Raw genomic sequence first — 27,113 nt, forward strand, 5'->3', positions numbered from 1 at the left:
TTAGTACGTTTATTACAGTGTTATCCATTGTCCCTCACACACTCAGTCATCACAGATGTTGCATTTATTACAGTGATATCCATTGTCTCTCACACAGTCAGCCCATCAGTGCTTTTATGATTATTGCAGGATATCCATCATTAATCAGACACACCATCTATCTGTGTTAGGATGGTTATTACAAGGACACTGATCATACGCACCCTGCCAGTCAGTGTTAGTATGATTATCACAGGAAAATCGATTGTCTCTCACACACCCAGCCATTCAGTGTCATTATGGTTACTACAGGGATATTGAATGTCTCTCACACACCCCACGCATCAGGGTTAGTTGGGTTATTAGTAGTATACACACCCAGCTCATCACTGCTAGTATAGTTATTACTGTGATATCCATGGTCTCTCATACATCTGGCACATCAGAGTGAGCATGGTTATTACAGGGATATCCATGGTCTCTCACACACATGGCCCATCAGTATTAATTGAATTATTACAAAGATATCCACCTGGCCCATCAGTGTTACTATGCGTATTGTAGTGATGTCCATCATCTTTCACATTCCCGGCCCATCAGTGTCATTATGGTTATTACAGTGATATTGATTGTGTCTCCAACATTTGGCCCATCAATTGTAGAATGGTTATTACAGGGATGTCCATCATCAGTCACACACCGGGCCCATCAGTGTTAGACAGACAGACATACTTTATTGATCCTGAGGGAAATTGGGTTTCGTTACAGTCGCACCAACCAAGAACAGTGTAGAAATATAGCAATATAAAACCATAAATGATTAAATAATAATAAGTAAATTATGCCAAGTGGAAACCAGTCCAGGACCAGCCTATTGGCTCAGGGTGTCTGACACTCCAAGGGAGGGGTTGTAAAGTTTGATGGCCACAGGCAGGAATGACTTCCTATGACGCTCAGTGTTGCATCTCGGTGGAATGAGTCTCTGGCTGAATGTACTCCTGTGCCCAATCAGTACATCATGGAGTGGATGGGAGACATTGTCCAAGATGGCATGCAACTTGGACAGCGTCCTCTTTTCAGATACAACCGTCAGATAGTTAATCTGGTCACTGCAGTGATATCCTTTGTCTCTCACACAGCTGCCCATCAAAGTCAGCAAGGTTATTACAGCAATCATCCTCAGAGTCGTCCTCGTGGCCATCTCCCTCAGTAATCATTATCTCATTTAGGATGCTGTTGAGATGGGTGACCTGACAGAGGACAACCACGGCGATCGGGTCTCTGGCACTGAGCCTGGCTCGGCGGTACAGAAGGGAAAGAGGAAGATGAGGAATGCGGTAGTCATAGGGGATTCCATACTGAGGGGAACAGACAGAAGGTTCTGTCAGCATGGTGTGTTGCCTCAGGGTATGGGATGTCTCGGATTGGGTGCAGAGTATTCTGAAGGGAGAGGGTGAACAGCCGGAAGTCTTGGTAGACACTGGTACCAATGACATAGGTAGAAAAAGGGAGGAGGTCCTGAAGAGAGAATTCAGGGAGCTGGGTAGGAAGTTGAAAAGCAGGATCTCTAGGGTAGTAATCTCAGGATTCCTGCCTCTGTCACATGCTAACGAGCACATGATCAGGCATATTAATATGTGGCTGAGAGACTGGTGTAGTGGGCAAGGGGTTCAGATTCCTGGATCATTGGGGCCTCTTCTGGGGGAGGTATGACCTGTACAAAAAGGAAGGGTTACACCTGAACCCAAAGGTGTCCAATATCCAAGCAGGCAGGTTTAATAGAGCTGTTAGGGAGGGTTTAAACTAATTTGGCAAGGGGATGGGAACCAGAGTGATAGGGCTGTGGAAGGGAAAAACAGAAATAAATCAAAGATGATGTGCAACAGAGATGATAGAAAGAACAGGCAGGAGAGGCATAATCACAGCCAGTGGGACGAGTTACAGGGCAATAGATGTGTGGTGTAGTAAAAACAGACAGCAATAAATATTGGACTGAAAGGTTTATATTTGAATGCATGCTACAAAAGAAATAAAATTGACAATCTTGAAATTCATCTACAGATTGGCAAGTATGACGTTGTGGCCATCTCTGAAACTTGGTTAAAGGATGGCTGCCATTGGGAGATGAACATCCATGGATATATGGTGTATCAGAAAGATTAGTAGGCAGAGGGGGTGTTGTGGCCCTGTATATAAGAAATAATATTAAATCATTAGAAAGGGATGACATAGAATCAGAAGATGTAGAGACTCTATGGGTTGAGTTAAGAAATGGCAAGGGTAAAAGGACTCTAAAGACAGTTGATGTGGATTACAAATTATAGCAGGATATAGAAAAGGCATGTTGGAAGGGCAATGTCATGATAATCGTTGGGGATTTTAACATGAAAGTGGATTGGGAAAACCAGGCCAGTACTGGACCTCGAGAGAGAATTTGTAGAACTTTTAGAACAGCTTGTTGTTGAGTCCACTAGGGGATTGGCTGTGCTGGATTGGGTGTTATGCAATGATCCGGAGCTGATATGAGAGCTTGAGGTTGAGGAACCCTTAGGGAACAGTGACCACAATATGATCTAGTTCACTTTGAAATTTGAGAAGGAGAAACTAAAATCCAATGTGTCAATATTTCAGTGGAATAAAGGAAATTACATTAGCATGAGAGGGGAACTGGCCAAAGTTGACTGGAAAGGGACACTAGCAGGAAGGACAGCAGAGCAACAATGGCTGGAGTTTCTGCAAAAAATGAGGGAAGTGCAAGACAGATATTTTCCAAATAAGAAGAAATTTTCAAAAATGGAAGAAGGATACTACAGTGGCTAACAAGTTATGTCGGAGCCAAAGTAAAAGCAAAAGAAAGGGCATACAAGGAAGCCAAAGCTAGTGGGAAGGTAAAGGATTGGGAAGCTTTTAAAATCTTGCAGAAAGAAACTAAGAAGGTCATTAGGAAGGAAAAGATGAATTATGAAAGGAAGCTGATGACTAATATCAAAGAAGATGTTCAAAGCTTTTTTAAGTATATAAATGGTAAAAGAGAGTTGAGGGTAGATATAGAACCAATAGAAAATGACACTGGAGATATTGTAATGAGAGATGCAGAGCTGGCAGAGGAACTGAATGCATATTTTGCATCAGTCTTCACAGTGGAAGACATCTGCAGTATACCGGACATTCAAGAGTGTCAGGGAATTGAAGTATGTGCAGTGAAAATTATGTCTGAGAAGGTGTCTTCTGAGGGTGGATAAATCTCTTGGACCTGATGGAATGCATGCTCAGGTTCTGAAGGAAGTAGCTGGAGAGATTGCAAAGGCATTTATGATGACCTTTCAAGAATCAGTAGATTCTGGCATTGTACCAGATGACTGGAAAATTGCAAATGTTACTCTGCAATTTAAGAAGGGTGGGAGGCAGCAGAAAGGAAACTATAGACCTGTTAGCCTGACATCAGTGGTTGGGAGGTTGTTGGAATCGATTGTCAGGGATGAGATTACGGAGTACCTGGAGGCACATGACAAGATAGGCCAAGGCCAGCATGGTTTCCTGAAAGGAAAATCCTGCCTGACTAACCTACTGCAATTTTTTGAGGAAATTACAAGCAGGGTAGACAAAGGAGATGTAGTAGATGTGGTGTACTTGGATTTTCAGAAGACCTTTGACAAGGTGCCGCACATGAGGCTGCTTAGCAAAATAAGAGCCCATGGAATTACAGGGAAGTTACTAGCATGGGTGCAGCATTGGCTGATAGCCAGAAAACAGAGAGTGGTAATATTCTGTCTGGCTGCCGGTTACCAGTGGAGTTCCACAGTGGTCGGTGCAGGGCCTGCTGCATTTTACGATGTATGTCAATAATTTGAGCTATGAATTGTGTCTAACTTTGCTGATGATACAAAGATTAGTGGTGGAGTGGGTAGTGTTGAGGAAACAAAGAGTCTTAGATAGTTTAGGGGAATGGGCACAGAAGTGGCAAATGAAAAACAAAGTTGGAAAGTGTATTGTCAGGCACTTTGGTGGAAGAAATAAATGGGCAGACATTTAGATGAGGAGAGAATTCAAAATGCAGAGATGCAAAGGGACTTGGGAGTCTTTGTGCAGGATACCCTAAAGGTTAAGCTCCAGGTTGAGTCGGTAGTGAAGAAGGCGAATGCAATGTTGCATTCATTTCTAGAGGTATAGAATATGAGAGCAGGGATGTGATGTTGAGACTCTGTAAGGCACTCGTGAGACCACACTTGGAGTATTGTGTGCAGTTTTGGTCTCCTTATTTTAGAAAGGATATTCTGACATTGGAGAGGGTTCAGAGAAGATTCACGAGAATTATTCCAGGAATGAAGGGGTTACCATATGAGGAATGTCTGACATCTCTTGGGCTGTATTCCCTGGAGTTCAGGAGAATGAGGAGGGATCTCAGAAACATTCCAAATGTTAAAAGGCCTGAACAGATTAGATATGGCAAAGTTTTTTCCCATTGTTCAGGGATTGTAGGATAAGAGGGCACGACTTCAGGATTGAAGGATGTCCATTTATAACAGAGGTGCAGAGAAATTACTTTAGTCAGATAGTGGTAAATCTGTGAAATTTGTTGCCATGAATGGCTGTGAAGGCCAAGTCATTGGGTGCATTTAAGGCAGAGATAGATATGTTCTTGATTAGCCAGGACATTAAAGGGTATGGCAGGAAGGGGATTGGGGATGACTGGAAGAATTGGATCAGCCCATGATTGAATGACAGAGCAGGCTTGATGGGCCAAATGGCCTATATCTTATAGGCTTATGGCCTTATGATATCAATCGTCTCTCACACAGCGGGCCCATCAGAGTTAGCAAGGTTATTATAGAGATATCGATCATCTCACATAACCAGCCCATCAGAGTTAGTATGTTTACTTCAGGGATAACCAACATCTGTCACACATGTGACCCATCAGTGTTAGTATGGTTATTACTGGGATATTAGTCATGTCTTACAAACTGATCCCATCAGTGTTAGTGTTGTTTTTGCACAGATATCCATAATCTCTCACACACCTGGTCCATCAGTGAGATCAAGGTTCTTACAGTGATATTGGATGGGTCTCACAGACTCAGCCCATCAGTGTTGGTACGGCTATAAAATGAACATCTGCCATCTCTCACACTCTTGACCCATTAGTATGAGCAGGGTTATTATAGGGATATCCATCGTATCACACACGCCCGACCCATCAGTGTGAGCATGGTTATTATAGGGATATTGATCATCTCTCACACCTGGCCCATCAGTGTGAGCACGGTTATTACAGGGATATCCATCGTCTCTCACACACTCGGCCCATCAGTGTAAGCATGGTTATTACAGGGATATCCATCATCTCTCACTCACCCGGCCCATCAGTGTTAGTTTGGTTATTACAGGCATATCCATGGTTTCTCTCACACATGGCCCATCCTTGTTCGTTTCTTTTCCTCTTGCAAGTAAATCCATTGTCTCTCTCACAGACCTAGCCTAGTAAACACAGTGTTACTGTGTTTATTACAGAAATAGCCATCATCTCTCTCACACAGTGTTAGTATGGTATTAGACCATAAGACCATAAGATATAGGAGCAGAATGAGGTTATTTGGCCCATTGAGTCAGGTTGACTCTGTGGTTAAGAAAGTATACGGTGCATTGGCCTTCATCAATCGTAGGACTGAGTTTAGGAACCGAGAGGTAATGTTGCAGCTATGTAGGTCCTGGTCAGACCTCACTTGGAGTACTGTGCTCAGTTCTAGTCTGCTCACTACAGGAAGGATGTGGAAGCCATAGAAAGGATGCAGGGGAGATTTACAAGGATGTTGCCTGGATTGGGGAGCAAGCCTTACGAGAATAGGTTGAATGAACTCGGTCTTTTTTTCCTTGGAGCTATGAAGGATGAGAGGTGATCTGATAGAGGTGTACAATATACAAGATAATGAGAGGCATTGATCGTGTGGATAGTCAGAGGCTTTTTCCCAGGGCTGAAATGGATGGCACGGGAGAGCACAGTTTTAAGGTGCTTGGAAGTAGGTACAGAGGAGATGTCAGGGGTAAGTTTTTTTTACACAGAGTGGTGAGTGCATGGAATGTGCTGCCAGTGACGGTGGTGGAGGCCGATATGATAGGGTCTTTTAAGGTACTCCTGGATAGGTACATGGAGCTCAGAAAAATAGAAGGCTATGGGTAACCCGAGGTAATTTTTAAGGTAAGGTCATGTTCGGCATAGCTTTGTGAGCCGAAGGGCCTGTATTGTGCTGTAGGTTTTCTATGTTTCTATGACTCTGTTCCACCATTTCATCACGTCTGATCCAATTTTCCTCTCAGCCTCAATCTCATGCCTTCTCTCCGTATCCCTTCATGCCCTGAGCAATCAAAAACTTATCAGCCTCTGCCTTAAGTATATCCATTGACTTGGCCTCCACAGCAACAAATTCCACAGATTCACCACTCTCTGGCTAAAGCAATTCCTCCTCAACTCCATTCTAATACGATCCCCATCTATTCTGAGGCTGTGTCCTCTGGTCATAGAGTCCCCCACAATAGGAAACATCCTCTCCACATCCACTCTATTAAAGCCTTCCAACATTTGATAGGTTGCAATAAGATTACCCTTCATTCTTCTGAATTCTAGTGAATACAGGTCCAGAACCATTAAACACTCTTCATATGACAAGCTGTTCAATCCTGAAATCATTTCTGTGAACCTTTGAACCTTCTCCAATGTCAGAACATCCTTTCTTTCTCAAAACTGCTCACAATACTCCAAGTGTGGCCTTACCAGTGCTTTATAAAGTCTCATCCTTGCTTTTATATTCTAGTCCTCTCAAAATGAATACTGACGTTGCATTTGTCTACCTCACCACCAATTCAACCTGCAAATTAACCTTTAGGAAATCCTGCATGAACACTCCCAAGTCTCTTTCCACCTCAGTTTTTTGAATTTTCTGTCCATTTAAAAAAAAGTCTTCCCTTTTCTTTCTTTTACCAAAGTGCATGACCATACATTTCCTGACACTGTATTCCATCTATCACTTCTTTGTCCATTCTCCTAATCTGTCTAAGTCCTTCTGTAGCCTCTCTACTTCCTCAAAACTGCCTGCTTTTCTATATATCTTTGTATTGTCAGCAAATTTGGCCACAAAGCCGTCAATTACGTCATCCAAGACATTGAATATAATGTAAAACGAAGCAATCCCAACACTGACTCCTGTGTCACTGGCAACCAACCAGAAAAAGCTCCCTTTATTCCCATTCTTTGCCTCCTGCCAATCAGAATCAAGTTTAATGTCTCTGGCAACACACAAAAAATGCTGATGGAACACAGCAGGCCAGGCAGCATCTATAGGGAGAAGCGCTGTCGACGTTTCGGGCCGAGACCCTTCGTCAGGACTAACTGAAAGGAAAGATAGTAAGAGATTTGAAAGTAGGAGGGGGAGGGGGAAATTGCGAAATGATAGGGGAAGACCGGAGGGGGTGGGGTGAAGCTGAGAGCCAGAAAGGTGATTGGCAAAAGGGATACAGAGCTACAGAAGGGAAAGGATCATGGGACGGGAGGCCTAAGGAGCACCAGAGGGAGATGGAGAACAGGCAGAGTGATGAGCAGAGAGAGAAAGAAAAAAAGAAAAAAGAGGAGGGGGAAAAAAAACTAAATATATCAGGGATGGGGTAAGAAGGGGAGGAGGGGTATTAACGGAAGTTAGAGAAGTCAAGTTCATGCCATCAGGTTGGAGGCTACCCAGCCGGTATATAAGGTGTTGTTCCTCCAACCTGAGTGTGGCTTCATCTTGACAGTAGAGGAGGCCATGGATAGACATATCAGAATGGGAATAGGACGTGGAATTAAAATGTGCGGCCACTGGGAGATACTGCTTTCTCTGGCGGACAGAGCATAGGTGTTCAGCGAAACGGTCTCCCAGTCTGCCTCGGGTCTCACCAATATATAAAAAGCCATACCGAGAGCACTGGATGCAGTATACCACACCGGCCGACTCACAGGTGAAGTGTCGCCTCACCTGGAAGGACTGTCTGGGGCCCTGAATGGTGGTGAGGGAGGAAGTGTAAGGGCAGGCGTAACACTTGTTCTGCTTGCAAGGATAAGTGCCAGGAGGGAGATCGGTGGGAAGGGATGGGGGGGATGAATGCACAAGGGAGTCGCGTAGGGAGCGATCCCTGTGGAAAGCAGAAAGAGTGGGGGAGGGAAAGATGTGCTTGATAGTGGGATCCCGTTGGAGGTGGCGGAAGTTACAGAGAATTATACATTGGATCTGGAGGCTGGTGGGGTTGTAGGTGAGGACAAGGAGGACCCTATCTCGAGTGGGGTGGTGGGTGGATGGGGTGAGGGCAGATATGTCTATCCATGGCGTCCTCTACTGTCAAGATGAATCCACACTCAGGTTGGTGGAACAACACCTTATATACCATCTGGGCAGCCTCCAACCTGATGACATGAACATTGACTTCTCTAACTTCCGTTAATGCCCTTCCTCCCCTTCCTCCCCTTCTTACCCCATCTCTGATATATTTATTTTTTTTCCCTCCCCTTTTTTTTCTTTCTCTCTCTGCCCATCACTCTGCCTGTTCTCCATCTCCCTCTGGTGCTCCCCTCCCCCTTTCTTTATCCCTAGGCCTCCCATCCCATGATCCTTTCCCTTCTCTAGCTCTGTATTCCTTTTGCCAATCACCTTTCTGGCTCTCAGCTTCACCTCACCCCCTCCGGTCTTCTCCTATCATTTTGCAATTTCCCCCTCCCCCTCCTACTTTCAAATCTCTTATTATCTTTCCTTTCAGTTAGTCCTGACGAAGGTTCTCAGCCCGAAACATCGACAATGCTTCTCCCTATAGATGCTGCCTGGCCAGCTGCGTTCCACCAGCATTTTGTGTGTGTTGCTTGAATTTCCAGAATCTGCAGGTTTCCTAATGTCTCTGGCATATGTCATGAGATTTGTTGACTTTGTGGCAGCCAGGAGCTTGAAATTGCTCACTCTCTCCACTTCTAATATCTCTATGAGGACTGATGTGTGTTCCCTCATCTCTCCCTTTCTGAAGTCCACAATCAGTTCTTTCATCTTACTGATGTTAAGTGCAAGGTTGTTGCTGAGACACCACACAACTTGCTGATTTACCTCACTCCTGTACGCCTTCTCATTGCACTCTGAAATTCTGCCAAAAATGGTTGCATCATCAGCAAATTTATAGATGGCATTTGAACAATGCCTAGCCATACAGTCATGGGTGTAGAGAGAGTAGAGTAGTGGGCTAAGCATACACCCCTGAGGTGCACTAGTGTTGATCAAGGAGGAGATGTTATCACTAATCTGCACAGATTGTGGTCTTCCAGTTAGGAAGTCGAGGATCCATTTGCAGAAGGAGGTACAGAAGCCCAGGTTTTGGAGCTTATCGATCAGAACTGTAGGAATGATAGCGTTAAACACTGAGCTGTAGTCAATAAACAGCATCCTGATATAGGTATTTGTATTGTCCTGCTGATCCAAGGCTGTGTGGAGAGCCAGTGAGATTGCATCTGCCATAGACCTATTGTGACGATGGGCAAACTACAGTGGGTCCAGGTCCTTGCTGAGGCAGCAATTGATTCTAGTCATAATCAACCTCTCAAAGCACTTCAACACTGCAGATGTGAGTGCTACTGGACAACAGTCATTAAAGCAGATCACCCTGTTCTTGGCACTGGTATAATTGTTGCCCTTTTGAAGCAGGTGGGAACTTCGGACTGCAGCAATGAGAGAATGGAAAAGTCATTGAAAATATCAAAATGTAAATCAGTCACTGCTTTATCCATGCTTGTGGCTGAATAATTTGCATCTCCTTGAATTTCTCCCCTCTTCTCTTAAAACTGCCCCCTCTACTTCTCGACTCCATTACCTTGGGAAAAAGACTACGCTATGCAATGGCTGCCTCAGATAATTTAATAAGATCATGCCTATCTCCTTCATTCACAAGAGAGTAAGCCTGGTTTAGCATAGACGTAGAGCACTGCAGCATAGGAACATTAGCCCATTTAGTCTATCCCAGCCTGGTCTTCTGCCTAGTCCCATCTACCTGCAGCTTGACCATGGACTGCTATAACTCTATCATCCATGTAGTTATCTAAACTTCTCTTAAATTTACATCCACCACTTCTGCCAGCAGCTCATTCCACACTCACGCCACCCTCTGAGCTAAGAAGTTCCCCCTCAGGTTCCGCTTGAGAATTTCACATTTCGCCCTTAACCTTTAACCTCTAGTTCTAGTCTCACTCAACCTTTGGGGTGGGGGGAAGCCTGCTTGCATTCACCCTATCAATACCCGTTAGTTCCTAATAACTCTATAAGATCTTCCCTCATTCTCCTGCACTCCAGGGATTAAAATCTCAACCTATTCAACCTTTTACTGTAACTCAGGTCCTCAAGTCCTGGCAATGTCTCTGCTCTTATTCAAGCTTATTCATTGCTCTCCTGTGGATAGGTGACCTGAATTGCACACAATAATCCAAATTTGGCCTCACCAACATCTTATACAAGGTGTATACAGTGTATGTGAATATTCTGTATGTATTCCCAGGTCCCTCTGTTCTACCACAGAGTTAAAGGGTTCATTGTGTAAGACTGGTTTATACTTCCAAAGTGCAAAACCCTACACTAATCTGTATTAGTTCACATTGGCCATTTTTCCGGTTGGTGCATTTCCCACTGAAAGTATTGATAGCCTTCCACTACTTAACAAATCCACAAATTTGCTAATCCAGTTTATTATCTAAATTATTAATATCAATGACAAACAACATTGGTCCCGGCATGATCCCTGCAGCACACCACGAGCCACAGACTTCCAGTCATATCTCTCCATTCTCTCCATTTCAGCGAACACCCAAATTAATCTCTTTTGCATTCTCTCCAAAGGTACCACATTCTCCCTGTGGTGAGGTAGGCAGAACTGTACACAATACTCTGAGTGGAATCTAATCATTGTTTTTGAATAACAGCAACATGACATCCCAATTTTTATATCCAATGCCTCAGCCTATGAAGTCTGTCATGCCAAATGCCCGCTTTATTATCCACTGAGACACAAATAGAGCAGCTGCTGGAAGCTGGAGCACAAATATAAACTGCTGAAGGAACTCAGCAAGATCTGTAAAGGCAAGGGCGCGGCCAGTGTCTCAGATAGACTCCTTCTATCAGGACTGAATATTAAGAAGAATTGGATATCATTGCAAACTGCTTGGAGAGTGAGCAGCAGTTGGTGGAGCAAACCAGGGGGTTGCCAAGGGAATGGTTCCCTTGGAATTATGCAAGGAAGAAGGAAACTCTCCCCAGTGCGGAATCTCAGTGAAGCTGGCAGGAATGGTAAAGGACAATCCATTGAATGTAGAGGCTAGTGGGATGAATGGTGAGGACCAGGGCAATTGAACCCATTCCCAGGGAACTGAATCCATCCCCAGCGGGCCTAAAACCATCCATAGGGGACTAGCAAGAAAAAACCACAGCGCACAACTATCTGGCACTGAGTCTGACTCTGTGACTTAGAATAGAAAGGGGAAGAAGAGGCAAGTTGTAATGTTAGGGGTTTTGTTGGTTATGAGTTACAGAAAGAAGGTTTGTGGACAGGAACAAGATTCCAGGATGGTTTTTTGACTCCCAGGTGCCAAGGTCAGGGACATCTCAGATCAAGTCCACAGCATTTGTAACTGGGATGGTGAGCAAGTAGAGGCCATGGTTCAATGACATGGGTGACAAAGTCCTGCAAAGTGAGCTCAGGAAGTTAGATGCTAAGTTAAAGGGTTGTGATCTCAGGATTGCTATTGTGCCATGTGCTCGTGAGGACAGAACTAGCAAGATTATACAATTTACTATGTGGCTAAGGACTTGGTTAGGAGGGAGGGCATAAGATTTTTGGATTATTGGGCTCTCTTCCAGGGAAGGTGGGACCTGTACAGAGAGACAGTTTGCACCTGAACTGGGGGAGGACTAATACCCTAGCAGAAAGGATTGCCAGTGCTGCACCGGGGGGGGAGGGGAGGTTAAAACCAGAGTTGCAGAGGGATGGGAATCAGAGTGCCAGAACAGATAGCAGACAGGTTGTGTATACAGATGTTGTTAAGACTTCAGTTAAAGTCAGGAATCAGAAGTTTGAGCATGGTGTGACTAATGCCCTGAGCTGTGTATATTTCAATGGATCAACAACTGGAATTGTGACATTGTAGTCATTGGTTGTAGGAGGGGCAGGACTGGCAGCTCAATATTCTGGGGTTCCACAGTCCTAGAGTGGCAGAGATTAAGGTTTGCAGGGAGGGAGAAGGTGGGGGGGAGGGAAGAAACACAAGGGAATAGGTGAAAATGGGAGTGGGGGAGGGGTGAAATAAAGAGCTGGTAAGTTGATTGGTGAAATAGAAACAGGGATGATAGGAGAGGACAGAAGGCCACAGAAGAAAGAAAAATGGGAGGAGCACCAGAAGGAGGTGATGTGCAGGTAAGGAGGTAAGATGAGAGGGGGAAATGGGAATGGGGAATGATGAAGGGGAGGGATTACCAGAAGTTCGAGAAATTGATGTTCATGCTATCAGGTTGGAGGCTACCCAGACAGAATAACACTGGCTGTTCCATCCTGAGTGTGGCCTCATCACGACAGTAGAGGAGGCTATGGACTGACATGTTGCAATAAGAATGGGAAGTGGAATTAAAATGGCTAACCACTGGGCAATCCCGTTTTTTTTCTGGCGGGTGGAGCGTAGGTGCTCAGCAAAGTGTGTTTGTTCCTCAGTTTTTTGTTAGAAAATAGTCCACCATTTCATTTCCTTTACCAAAGTGCATAACCATACATTTCCTGACACTGTATTCCATCTGCCATTTCTTTATGAGTGGAACTGATGAATAAGAAAGATGTGACCAAATTATTGGGGTTATATTATAGACCACCCAACAGTCCACAGCTTTTAGGAGAGCAAATTTGTGGAGAAGTTGTAGACCTTTATAAGAAACATAACATTCTGATAGTAGGTGATTTTAATTTTCATATATTGGACTGCATCTCCAATACTGTAAAAGGGCTGGATGGGAAAGAGTTTATTAAAAGTGTTCAGGAAAGTTTCCCTAATCAGTACACAAAAGTCCCAAGAAGAAAGAATGAGATATTAGATCTCCTATTAGGGAGTGAGACAGGACAGGTGACAGAAGTTTGTGAAGGGGAACATTTTGCATCTCGTGATCACAATGCCATTAGTTTCAAGGTAATTTTGGAAAAGGATAGGTCTGGTTCTCAAGTTCAGATTCTAAATTGGAGAAGGGCCAATTTGATGGTATCAGAAAGGATCTGGCAAGCGTGGATAGGGATATAATGTTTTCTGGCAAAGGTGTACTTAGTAAATGAGAGGCATTCAAGAGCAAAATTTTGAGAGTACAAAGTCCCTGTCAGAATAAAAGCAAGGATAATAGGCTTATGGAACCTTGGTTGTTCGAAAGATATTGAGGCCCTGGCAAAAACAAAGGAGGTACTTATGGAGTATAAGAAATACAAGAGAACATTTAAGAAGGAAATCTGGAGGTCTAAAATAAGGCATGAGTTTGCTCTAGCAGACAAGGTGAAGGAGAATCCTAAGGGCTTCTATGGACACATTAAGAGCAAAAGGATAGTAAGGGATAAAATTGGTTTCCAGAAGCACGGAATGCTGATCTATGCATGGAGCCAAAAGAGATGAAGGAGATCATAAATGGATATTTTTCCATTTGTACTTACCCAGGAGATGGACACAGAGTCTATAGATATGAGGTCATTGTGTTTATACATATTACAAAGGTGTGGGGCAGTTTGCTGTCGTGACTATAGGACCATAAGACCATAAGATATAGGAGCCGAATTAGGCCATTCAGCCCATCGAGTCTGCTCCACCATTCCATTATGGCTCATCCTGGATCCCACTCAATCCCATACACCCGCCTTCTCACCATATCCTTTGATGCCCTATCCGATCAGGAAAAGATCAACTTCCACCTTTAATACACCCACGAGTTTGACCTCCACTCCAGTCTGTGGCAGAGCATTCCACAGACTCACTACTCTTTGGCTTAAAAAAATTCTCCTTACCTCTGTTCTAAAAGGTCACCCCAAAATTTTGAAGATGTGCCCTCTAGTTCTGTATACCCCACCACAGGTAACATCCTCTCCACGTCCACCTTATCTAGTCCTTCCAACATTCTGTAGGTTTCAATGAGATCCCCATGCATTCTTCTAAATTCCAGTGAGTACAGGCCCAAAGCTGCCAAACACCTCTCATCTGCTAACTCTTTCATTCCCTGAATCATCCTAGTGAACCTCCTGTAGACTCTCTTCAATGACAATACACCCTTTCTGAGATATGGGGCCCAAAACTGTTGACAATACTCCAAGTGTGGCCTGACTAGTGTCTTAGAAACGCTCAGCATTCCCACCTATGGCTGGCTGGTGTCGTAGTGGCATCAGCACTGGACTTCAGAGTGAAGGCTGCTGAGTTTGAATCCAGTCAGCTCCCTTGCATGCTTTCTATCCATGCTGGGTTGAGCAACTTGGCCATGTAAAAATAAGAAAGTCTGCTAAAAAACTGCTGTCACAACGGCATCCCAATGACTCCACTTGGAGTTAAGGGCTTTCTTCTTCTTCCATTCCCTCCTTGCTTTTATACTCAATTCTCCTTTAAGTAAATGCATTTGCCTTCTTTACCACAGACTTAACCTGCAAATTAACCTTCTGGGAATCTTGCACGAGGACTCCTAAATCCCTCTGCACCTCTGATGTTTGAACTTTCTCCCCATTTCTGAACTATTGTTCCTTTTACCAAAATGCATTATCATACATTTCCCAACACTGTATTCCATCTTACATTTTTGCTCAACAATGTGAAAGTAGCAGTCCCAATATTGACCCCTGAGGAACACCACTAGTCACCAGCAACAAACCAAAAAAGGCCCCTTTTATTCCCACTCACTGCCTCCTGCCTGTCAGCCATTCCTCTATCCATGCCAGTATCTTCCCCGTAAAGCCACAGGATTTTACCTTGTTGAGCAGCCTCAGGTGTGGCAAATTATCAAATGCCTTCTGAAAATCCAAATAAATGACATTCACTGCCTCTCCTTTGCCCACCCTCCTTGTTACTTCCTCAAAGAACTATAACAGGTTTAGACAAGATTTCCCTCAACACAAACCATGCTGACTTTGACATTTTATCATTAGTCTCCAGGTACCCTGAAACCTCATCCTTAATAATAGAAACCAGCACTTTCCCAACTACTGAGGTTAAGCTAGTGGCCTATAATTTCCTGTCTTTTGCCTCCTCCCTTCTTAAAGAATGGTGTGACATCTGCAATTTTCCAGTCCTCCAGGACCATTCCTTAGGCAAATTCGGATGGATAAATCCCTAGGGTCTGACAATGTGTTCCCTCAGACCCTGTGGGAGACTAGTGCAGAAATTGCAGGGACCTAGTAAAGATATTTAAAACATCCTTAGCTACTGGTGAGGTTCTGGATGATTGGAGGTTAGCTAATGTTGTTCTGCTGTTTAAGAAAGGCTCTAAGAATAAGCTAGGAAATTATAGGCTGGTGTAGTGGGAAATTTATTGGAAGCTATGCTGAGGGACCAGATATATAACTATTTGGATAGACAAGGACAGATTAGGGATTGTCAGCATATAACCATATAACCATATAACAATCACAGCACGGAAACAGGCCATTCCGGCCCTCCTAGTCCATGCTGAACTCTTAATCTCACCTAGTCCCACCTACCCGCACTCAGCCCATAACCCTCCACTCCTTTCCTGTCCATATACCTATCCAATTTTACCTTAAATGACACAACAACTGGCCTCTACTACTTCTACAGGAAGCTCATTCCACACAGCTATCACTCTCTGAGTAAAGAAATACCCCCTCGTGTTTCCCTTAAACTTTTGCCCCCTAACTCTCAAATCATGTCCTCTCGTTTGAATCTCCCCTACTCTCAATGGAAACAGCCAATTCACATCCTCTATCTATCCCTCTCAACATTTTAAATACCTCGATCAAATCCCCCCTCAACTTTCTACGCTCCAATGAATAGAGACCTAACTTGTTCAACCTTTCTCTGTAACTTAAGTGCTGAAACCCAGGTAACATCCTAGTAAATCGTCTCTGCACTCTCTCTAATTTATTGATATCTTTCCTATAATTCGGTGACCAGAACTGTACACAATATTCCAAATTTGGCCTTGTACAATTTTAGCATTACATCCCAACTTCTGTACTCAATGCTCTGATTTATAAAGGCCAGCGTTCCAAAAGCCTTCTTCACCACCCTATCTACATGAGACTCCACCTTCAGGGAACTATGCACTGTTATTCCCAGATCTCTCTGTTCCACTGCATTCCTCAATGCCCTACCATTTACCCTGTATGTTCTATTTGGATTATTCCTGCCAAAATGTAGAACCTCACACTTCTCAGCATTAAACTCCATCTGCCAACGTTCAGCCCATTCTTCTAACCGGCATAAATCTCCCTGCAAGCTTTGAAAACCCACCTCATTATCCACAACACCTCCTACCTTAGTATCATCAGCATACTTACTAAGCCAATTTACCAACCCATCATCCAGATCATTTATGTATATTACAAACAACATTGGGCCCAAAACAGATCCCTGAGGCACCCCGCTAGTCACCGGCCTCCATCCCGATAAACAATTATCCACCACTACTCTCTGGCATCTCCCATCTAGCCACTGTTGAATCCATTTTATTACTCCAGCATTAATACCTAATGACTGAACCTTCTTAACTAACCTTCCATGTGGAACTTTGTCAAAGGCCTTGCTGAAGTCCATATAGACTACATCCACTGCCTTACCCTCGTCAACATTCCTCGTAACTACTTCAAAAAATTCAATAAGGTTTGTCAAACATGACCTTCCACGCACAAATCCATGCTGGCTACTCCTAATCAGATCCTGTCTATCCAGATAATTATCAATACTATCTCTAAGAATACTTTCCATTAATTTACCCACCACTGATGTCAAACTGACAGGTCTATAATTGCCAGGCTTACTTCTAGAACCCTTTTTAAACAATGGAACCACATGAGCAATACGCCAATCCTCCGGCACAATCCCCGTTTCTAATGACATCTGAAAGATCTCCGTCAGAGCTCCTGCTATCTCTACACAAACTTCCCTCAAGGTCCTGGGGAATATCCTGTCAGGACCCGGAGACTTATCCACTTTTAAATTTCTTAAAAGCGCCAGTACTTCCACCTCTTTAATTGTCATAGGTTCCATAACTTCCTTACTTGTTTCCCACACCTTACACCATTCAATATCCTTCTCCTTAGTGAATACCGAAGAGAAGAAATCGTTCAAAATCTCTCCCATCTCCCTCGGCTCCACACATAGCTGACCACCCTGATTCTCTAAGGGACCAATTTTATCCCTCACTATCCTCTTGCTTTTAATATAACTGTAGAAGCCTTTCGGATTTACTTCCACCTTATTTGCCAAACCAAACTCGTAACTTCTTTTAGCTTTTCTAATCTCTTTCTTAAGTTTCCTTTTACATTCTTTATATTCCTCGAGCAATTCCTTTACTCCATGCTGCCTATATCTATTGTAGACATCCCTCTTTTTTCGAACCAAGTTTCTAATATCCCTTGAAAACCATGGCGCTTTCAAACCTTTAACCTTTCCTTTCAACCGAACAGGAACATAAAGATTCTGTACCCTCATAATTTCACCCTTAAATGACCTCCATTTCTCTATTACATCCTTCCCATAAAACAACTTGACCCAATCCACTCTCTCTAAGTCCCTGCGCATCTCCTCAAAGTTAGCCTTTCTCCAATCAAAAATCTCAACTCTAGGTCCAGTCCTGTCCTTCTCCATAATTATATTGAAGCTAATGCTATTGTGATCACTGGACCCGAAGTGCTCCCCAACACATACATCTGTCAGCTGACCTATCGCATTCCCTAACAGGAGATCCAACACTGCCCCATCTCTAGTCGGTACTTCTATGTATTGTTGCAAAAAACTATCCTGCACACATTTCACAAACTCTAAACCATCCAGCCCTTTTACAGAATGAGCTTCCCAATCTATGTGTGGAAAATTAAAATCTCCCACAATCACCACCTTGTGTTTACTACAAATATCTGCTATCTCCTTACACATTTGCTCTTCCAACTCACGCTCCCCATTAGGTGGCCTATAATACACTCCTATCAGTGTTACTACACCTTTCCCATTCCTCAATTCCACCCAAATAGTCTCCCTAGAGGAGCTCTCTAATCTATCCTTCCAAAGCACCGCCATAAGATTTTCTCGGACAAGCAATACAACACCTCCTCCTCTGGCCCCTCCTACTCTATCACACCTGAAGCAACTAAATCCAGGAATATTTAGTTGCCAATCACACCCTTCCTGCAACCATGTTTCACTAACAGCTACAACAACATAATTCCAGGTATCAATCCACACTTTAAGCTCATCCACCTTTCTTACAATGCTCCTAGCATTAAAATAGATACATTTAAGATACTCTCCACCTCCTCCTCTCTTTTCATCCCTAGCAATGCATTCAAATTTATTATCCTTTTCTTTCTTCTCCCCTACAACTTTGGGCTGAGCGCATCCCTTCTCCATCACCTGCCTTTCCTCCCTCACACACTGTCTACTTACTTGCTCTACTGGTGAACTAACCTCCTCTCCCATAGTTTCCTCAAATTGATTTTCGCCCCCCCCCCCCACATCTTACTAGTTTAAAGTCTGCCCTGTGGCCCTAGCAGACCTCTCCGCTAGGATATTGGTCCCCCCAGGATTCAAGTGTAACCCGTCCTTCTTGAACAGGTCACGCCTGCCCCAGAAGAGGTCCCAATGATCCAGAAACTTGAATCCCTGCCCCCTGCTCCAATCCCTCAACCACGCATTCATCCTCCACCTAATTCCATTCCTACTCTCAATGTCGCGTGGCACAGGCAGTAATCCCGAGATTACTACCTTTGCGGTCCTTCTTCTTAACTGCCTTCCTAACTCCCTATACTCTCGTTTCAGGACCTCTTCCCCTTTCCTACCTATGTCATTGGTACCTACATGTACCACGACCTCTGGCTCCTCACCCTCCCACTTCAGGATATCTTGGACGCGATCAGAAACGTCCCGGACCCTGGCACCAGGGAGGCAAACTACCATCCGGGACTCCCGATCACCTCCACAGAACCGCCTGTCTGAACCCCTGACTATCGAGTCCCCTATTACTATGGTCCTCTTTCTTCTATCCCTACCCTTCTGAGCTACAGGGCTGTCCTCTGTGCTGGAGGCCCGGCCACTGTCACTTCCTCCAGGTAGGCTGTCCCCCCCAACAGTACTCAAACATGAGTACTTATTGTCAAGGGGTACAGCCACTGGGATACTCTCTAGTACCTGCCCCTTCCCCTTCCTGACCGTGACCCACCTATCTGCCTCCCGTGGCCCCGGAGTGACCACCTGCTTGTAACTCCTCTCTATCACCTCCTTAGTCTCCCTGACCAGGCGAAGGTCATCGAGCTGCAGCTCCAGTTCCCTAACTCGGTCCCTCAGGAGCTGCAGTTCGACACACCTGGCGCAGATGTGGACGTCCGGGAGGCTCGGAGACTCCAGGACCTCCCACATCCGACACCGAGAACAACATGCTGCCCCCACACTCATACTTCCCGAATAACTGAAAATAACAAAATAACATGGCTTTGTGTATAGTAATTCATGTCTCACCAATCTTATAGAGTTTATTGAGGAAGTTTCCAAGAAAGTTGATGAAGGCAAGGCTGTGTCTATATGGATTTTAGCAAGGCCTTTGACAAGATCCCGCATGGGAGGTCATCAAGAAATTTCAGTTGCTTGCATTCAAGATGAGGTAGTAAATTGGATAAGACATTGGTTTCATGGGAGAAGCCACAAAATGGTGGTAGATGGTTGTCACTCTGACTGGAGGCCTGTGATTAGTGGAGTGCCACAGGGATCAGTGCTGGGTCCATTATGGATTGTCAGTTTATATCAACGATCTGTATGATAATGTGGTTTAATAGATAAACAAATTTGAGGATGACACCAAGATTGGGGGGTGTAGTAGACAGCAAGGAAGCCTACCAAAGCTTTATAGCAGGACCTGGACCAGCTAGAAAAATTGGCTGAAAATGGCAGATGGAATTTAATGCAATCAAGTGTGAGGTGTTGCACTTTGGGAGGACCAACCAGGGTAGGCCTGATATATGAGCAGTAGGGCACTAAGGAGTGTGGTAGAACAAAGATATCTGGGAATACAGATCTATAATTCCTTGAAAGTGGTGTCACAGGTAGAGTGAGCTGTACCAAAGCTTTTGCCACTTTGGCCTTCATAGATTAATGTACTAAGTACAGGAGTTGGGATGTTCTGTTGAAATTATATAAGACATTGGTGAGGCCTAGTTTGGAGTATTGTGTGCAGTTTTGATTACCTATCCACAGGAAAGATGTGAATGTAAATAAAGATGTAAATAAAATAAAATTGTAAATAAAATTGCAGAGAAAATTTACCAAGGATGTTGACAACCTAAGTTATGCGGAAAGGTTAAATGGGTTAGGACTTTATCCTAGAACATAAAATATTGAGGGAGATTTGATGGAGGTATACAAAATTATATGCATATAGATGGGTAAAAGCAAGCAGTCTTTTTCCACTGAGGTTTGGTAAGACTACAACTAGAGGTCATGGGTTAAGGGTGAAAGTGGAATATTTAAGGAGAACGTGAAGGGGAACATCTTCATTCAGAGGTTGGTGAGAGTGTGAAATGAGGTCCCAGTGCAACTAGTGGATGTGGGAGTTGATTTCTACGTTTAAGGTTCATGGATGGGAATTGTGTGGAGGGCTATGTCTGAGTACAAGTCAATGAGACTAAACAGATTACTGGATTGGCATAGACTAGAAGTGCAAAAGGGCCTGTTTCTGTGCATTAGTGTTCCATGAACTGAACTCATTCCCAGGGGAAATGAACCCCTTCCCGGGGGGGGGGGGGGGGGCGAACCAATTCCTGTGGGGGCCAAACCCATTTCCAATAGGGACTGAAGCCATGCTCAGGTGAACTGAACCCATTCCTAGGGAGACTGAACCCATGTCCAGGGGGACTAAACCCATTCCTAAGGAAGCAAAGATGGTACTACATGAAGATTACAGCCTAGCTTTCCCTAGGTTCTATCAGGTAGTAGGATTTGTAGAGAGCTTCAACATCTGCAAGCTATTTTAGGGGATCTGAGGGTTGTTATAGGAATGCGGACACCTCATCTGGTGTTACAATAAACGTGATGATTATACTGTCCTTCCTACTCGTTAACTTCTCCACAGGCAAACAGTTCATCAGCAGCACCAGTTCTCCTGATCAAGGACAGGCCAGAATTCCAGGCCAAAGAATATTCTTCAAGGGATCCTGTCTGCAATCAAAACACCTCCTCAGATGGAGTTGAAACAGACCTGCCTCCACTATTAGAAACCTGTGTTTGAATCTGGAGCCTTCAAACAAGGGGCAGACTGGGAGTGTCACCACTGAACCTCCCACCGCATCAACCTTGCAGATCCAGTACATAATAGTGTAATGTCACTGAGGCCGATTCACCATCTTGGTCATCTACTCCAAACATTCATGGGTATACAGCCTCTCTACAGAAAGAAAACCACTTGCCTGGGCTTCTCTTTGCACTATTAAAGGATATATTCTATTTAGTAACCTACATAGTAGCATATGTGCACAATTTTTCTCAACAATGTTGCGACCATGGTATCTGGGGCCTATCTTGCGTCACTGTCTTCCTCTTTGGCAGACCCTATTTTGGTTACTCTCTTTAAGTGCGGAGTTTGGGAAAATAAATAAACTTTGTAAAGGACAAAGCTCACTCGTCTCTTCTTGTACCTAAAGAACTATCACACTGGCACCAGGGACAGTTGTTCCCAAGTCAGAAATCTGTTTTGGGAAAATGTGTTCTTAAAGAAAGTAAATGGATGGGATGTTAGGAGTAGGGGGAGAGCTGTCTGCTTTAAACCTGAGGGAAGGAAAGAGGCTGCAGGTTTAAACGTGGTGAGATACCACCAGGTCTTGGCTGCAGCTGTTGAGAATAAACAGGGGACCCTCCCAAACTGTGTGGGGAAAGCTCAACAGGGGTTCCCCCCACCCAAATCAGTGTGAGAGGATGCTGAATAAAGCTCTCTCCAAACTAGTGTGTGAAAGCTGAAAAGGGTTCCCTATGAATCAGTGTGGGGGAAGCTGCAGTGTAGAGTTTAATGAGAAGCCCACTGATTCAGAGAGGCTGACAAATGACTTCATAGAATGTATAATACCATAAGACATAGGAGCAGAATTAGGCCATTCAGCCCATTGAACCTGCTCCACTATTCCATCATGGCTAATCCAATTCCCTCTGAACCCCATTCTCCTGCATTCTCCCCATAACATTCGACACCCTTACTATCAAGAACCTATCATATGGAGCCAGTGATCATTAATGGAGAATGTGTGGAGCAGGTTAAGACCTACAAGTATCTGGGAGTACAGTTAGACGAGAAGCTAGACTGGACTGCCAACACAGATGCCTTGTGCAGGAAGGCACAGAGTCGACTGTACTTCCTAAGAAGGTTGGCGTCATTCAATGTCTGTAGTGAGATGCTGAAGATGTTCTATAGGTCAGTTGTGGAGAGCGCCCTCTTCTTTGTGGTGGCGTGTTGGGGAGGAAGCATTAAGAAGAGGGACGCCTCACGTCTTAATAAGCTGGTAAGGAAGGTGGGCTCTGTCGTGGGCAAAGTACTGGAGAGTTTAACATCGGTAGCTGAGCGAAGGGCGCTGAGTAGGCTACGGTCAATTATGGATAACTCTGAACATCCTCTACATAGCACCATCCAGAGACAGAGAAGCAGTTTCAGCGACGGGTTACTATCGATGCAATGCTCCTCAGACAGGATGAAGAGGTCAATACTCCCCAATGCCATTAGGCTTTACAATTCTACCGCCAGGACTTAAGAACTTTTTAAAAGCTATTATTAATGCTTTTTGAGATGGTGATTTAGATGCATATCATATTTTTTTTTACTGAGTTAAGTATTGTATGTAATTAGTTCTGCTACAACAAGTGTATGGGACATTGGAAAAAAAGTTGAATTTCCCCATGGGGATGAATAAAGTATCTATCTATCTATCTATCTATCTATCTATCTATCTATCTATCTATCTATCTATCAACCTCTGCTTTAAATATACCAAATGACTTGGCCTCCACAACCACCTGTGGCAATGAATTCCACAGATTTACCACCCTCTGGCTAAAGAAATTCCTCCTAACCTCTTTTCTTAAGGGATGTCCTTCTGTTCTGAGGTTGTGCCCTCTGGTCCTTGACTCCCATATGATGGGAAATGATAAATCAAAGGGACAGTCAGCACCTGTTTGCCAGAGAGGCAATCGCTAATACAAGGGGACATCATTTTAAGGTAACTGGAGGAAGGTATAGGGAGGATGTCAGAGGTAAGTTTATTTTACAAAAAGTGGTGGGTGTGTGGAACGCACAGACAGGAGTGGTGGCAGACAGGCAGATATGTTATAGAGATTAAAGACATTATTAGATAAGCACATGGATAAAAGAAAAACAGATTGATAAGTACTGTAAGAGGGAAGGGTTAGATTGATCGTGGAGTTGGTTAAAAGGTTGGCACAACATTGAGGCTGAAGGACCAGTCCTGGGCTGTACTGTTCTATATATAACCTGCAGAGACCTGGTAATTAAGCATTAAGGTATTGGTGGATTGTTGAAGAATCACTTTGGTCCAAAGCCAAGCAAGGAGGTGCAAAGGTTTACACTTAACTCATGGATAAGAAACCATAAAGGTCCCATGGCTGCATAGGAAGCCAAACAAAGAGAACTGATTGATCCCATGGCTGCATTGGGAGCCAGATGAAGAGGATTGCTGGTGCAAAGGTTTACATTTAACTCATGATTAAGAAACCATAAAAATCGCATGGCTGCATATGGAGCTGGACAGAGAGGACTGATTGTTGATTCAGCCCAGTCTCCAGCTGAGGTCTGAAAGGCCGCATTACCAGAGTTTGTAAGAGCCAACATCAGGCAAAGATAAATAAATCAAAGAAAGAAATTAAAATGGTAAGACATTTCTGAAGTTACACACACAAAATGCTAGTGGAATGCAGCAGGCCAGGCAGCATCTATAGGAAGAAGTACAGTCGACGTTTCGGGCCGAGACCCTTTGTCAGGACCACCAGCATTTTGTGTGTGTGTTGCTTGAATTTCCAGCATCTGCAGATTTCCTCGTGTTTACATTTCTGAAGTTCCTGCCTGGTGAAGTAGTATTCATGGATTCAAGGCCATTTGGAAATCTGATAGTGAGGAAGAATGAGGTAGTGTTCATGGGATCATGTACTGTTCGGAAATCTGACTTCCTGCACTGTTTGAACCAGACCAAACTACACTAGAAGAGAAACAGCAACCTGAGCATATTGCAGACTTCCAGACTCAACATCAAACTCAATAAAGCAGGGAATGTGTAATGTAACTGAGCACTCGTTCCAATACCCATGCTATTGACTCCATTTCTTCCATCACCAATGCTCTCATCTGCAGAACATTTTCAACAGCTTATACCTGCACTTTCAGCTCTTAATATCTCTGTTTATTTTGCCCCTCATTAATCTCTACTGCTTGGTAACACCGGCCTCGCGTCTTGGAGATATTCCTCATGTCCTTTCCATCTTCCTACCTCCTGCCATTTTTTCTCTTTCTCAATTCTGATGAAGGCTCTTCAGACTTACTTTTCTCCCCTCAGATGCTGTCTGACTTGATGAATGTTTCCAGTATTTGCTGTTTTGTTATGATCAGACTTTGTCAGCTGTCTAATATCTCCAAATGAACTGATGTTACAAAGTGATGAGGTCTTATCTGTGAACCATGGAATCCATCTATCTTCATTGCAAGTTTTGAACTTTCCTTCATTAATCTTCCTCCCCTCCTCTTCCTTCTTCTGACACACCTTCCAGCCTTTATCAGCATCTCCTGTAACTGACACGCCTGCTAAACAAATGTCTGTGTTAATCCAGTAAAAGGTGCTATCATATAAATGCAGGTTATTGTTGCCAGTAGTAATGAGAAGCCATGCCAAGGGTTAGTGGGAGCTTGGCAGAGGTTACGTAACTGTGCAGGAAGCTTTCTGTATGACTCACGGCTGAAGTTGGTGCTGACAATAACTTGTATTTATCTGGTACTGGAGCCTCAGTGGAAAAGACACAGGCTGATCATGGCAACAACAGCACTCGGGTCAAAGGGAGGTCAATGCAGGCACTTCAAACAAGCAGGTTCAGAGATGAGTTTTAAAAATCTGGAGAGGCAAATGATAAATTGTCACAGTCTTTTTTCTAAAGTAGAGGAGAAAGGTTTAAAAGGGAAGACATTTTGGTCAGCATGGACATTGGGCTGGAGGAACTGCTGTGCCATTTAACTGGCTGGAACCATCAGGAAAGGGTCAACAGTGCATGTGTCCCAGTCCAGAAAACTACCAATCAGCTGACAGCATCTTTTCTGGCCCTCGGCAATTCCTGGTCCACATCCCAAAGGAGTTGGAAGGTGATTGGTGGAAGTGAGAGAGGCTGAAGATTATGGAATCTAATAGGATATGGTGGTGAAGAAGGATAAATGAAAGGAATGGATGAAAGGAACTAGTGGGAGGAGTGTGTGGGTGATGGAAGATGGAAAGGATGGGGGCAGAAAAGGTGATGGGGACCAGGTGGATCAGGAGGAGAGAAAAAAGTGTAAAGAGACTGAAGGGTGACCTCACAGTCTGGGTTATTAATTCACTCCATCCTCCATGACTGCCTGATCTCACAGTTCCCAGTCATGTTTATACTGCTTGCCATTTCCATGCCGATGTGTCTTTCTTCCGATTGCACAACTGGCAAGCTGAGGCTGAATGCAAATTAGAGGAACAGTGCCTGATATTCCACCTGGGTAGTCTCCAACCTAGAGACATGAGCACTGAATCCTGCAACTTTCAGTATAGTCAACCTTTTCCTGCTTCTGACATCATTCTCGCTCTCTGTCCTCCCCCATTTTCCCATCACCCCCTCACCTGGATCCACCCCTTCCCTCCACCACTGCAGATGAAGTATGTTGAGTCAAAATGTCATCTATTCATTTTCCTGCACACTTGCTGCCAGACCCATTGAGTTGTCCAATATTTTCTGTGTTGATCCAGTATCCAGAATCTATCATCTCTGGTGTCTCCACAGAGATGGAGACATATGGCTGAGTGGAGAGGGACTAATCTGTCTGCAGCCTCAGTTCCCCTCTTGCCACTACTTCAGACTATAGTTAATGAAAGAGGACCAGACATTAATACTGGTACCTACCACAGATGGGAACATCAGTACAGGAAACAGGCAGCCCTCAGGGAGTTGAGCAGAGTGTCTTCCTTCATCTGATGACCCTTGGCATGATTCTGCGGAGGATGCAGAGACTTTTCCCTGGAGCCCTGAACAGGTTCTTTCTGTATGACATTGCTTGATAAACTAACCTTCATGTTTCCTTGTGCTTTTACTTTCAGAGCCTGTGAAAAGTTCAATATAACAGCAACTAGCTCAATGTATTTCTGGTCTGTGTGTCCTGCACTGATTCAGCCTACATCAAATAAGCAATTAGAGCCATAACTCCCAATGTTTATAAGCCCAGCAGAAAGAAATGATTGCAGGTTTTTTGGTTATGCAAATAAGATCCAAAAATGTAATTAATATCGATGGGATAAATCGATAGAAGAGCCTTAACTCTTAACTAATATTTCATGATTATTCAGGTAAATATTTATCCAAATTGATTGCACTATTGAAAAGACTTCTGTGCAGTTGAAAACAGCTCCCATTCTTCATTTGAAAGACAAAAGCATGAAGGGGTCAAAGGTGAATCCAGAGAGAAACTGAGATGATTAAAGCCTAAGTATTGCCAAAGCTATTAAATGACTAGACAGCCGCTAATTCATTTAACCTTCAACAAATGACTGATCTTGATCCCTGAGAAGTCAAGTGTCAGAGCTCAAATGTCAAAAAGAGAGTGACCAAGGTCACCATCAATTATGGAGCTGCTGTAGCTTGGTCCAGCGGT

The 27,113-nt window shown here is 43.9% G+C and overlaps 1 protein-coding gene across 3 annotated transcripts in view; it reads left to right on the forward strand.

Moving 5' to 3' along the window:
* Positions 1-21,843, forward strand: part of LOC140739680 (sodium/iodide cotransporter-like) — a 256,000-nt gene extending 234,157 nt beyond the window's left edge. For all 3 annotated transcript variants that reach the window (XM_073068058.1, XM_073068059.1, XM_073068060.1), the window contains one exon: positions 21,318-21,843. In XM_073068058.1, the coding sequence (XP_072924159.1) occupies positions 21,318-21,473 (156 nt within the window). In that variant the 3' untranslated portion in view covers positions 21,474-21,843. The remainder of the gene's footprint in view (positions 1-21,317) is intronic.
* The last annotated feature ends 5,270 nt before the right edge of the window (positions 21,844-27,113 follow it).

This window comes from Hemitrygon akajei, chromosome 16 (assembly GCF_048418815.1).
Source record: "Hemitrygon akajei chromosome 16, sHemAka1.3, whole genome shotgun sequence".
NCBI lineage: Eukaryota > Metazoa > Chordata > Chondrichthyes > Myliobatiformes > Dasyatidae > Hemitrygon > Hemitrygon akajei.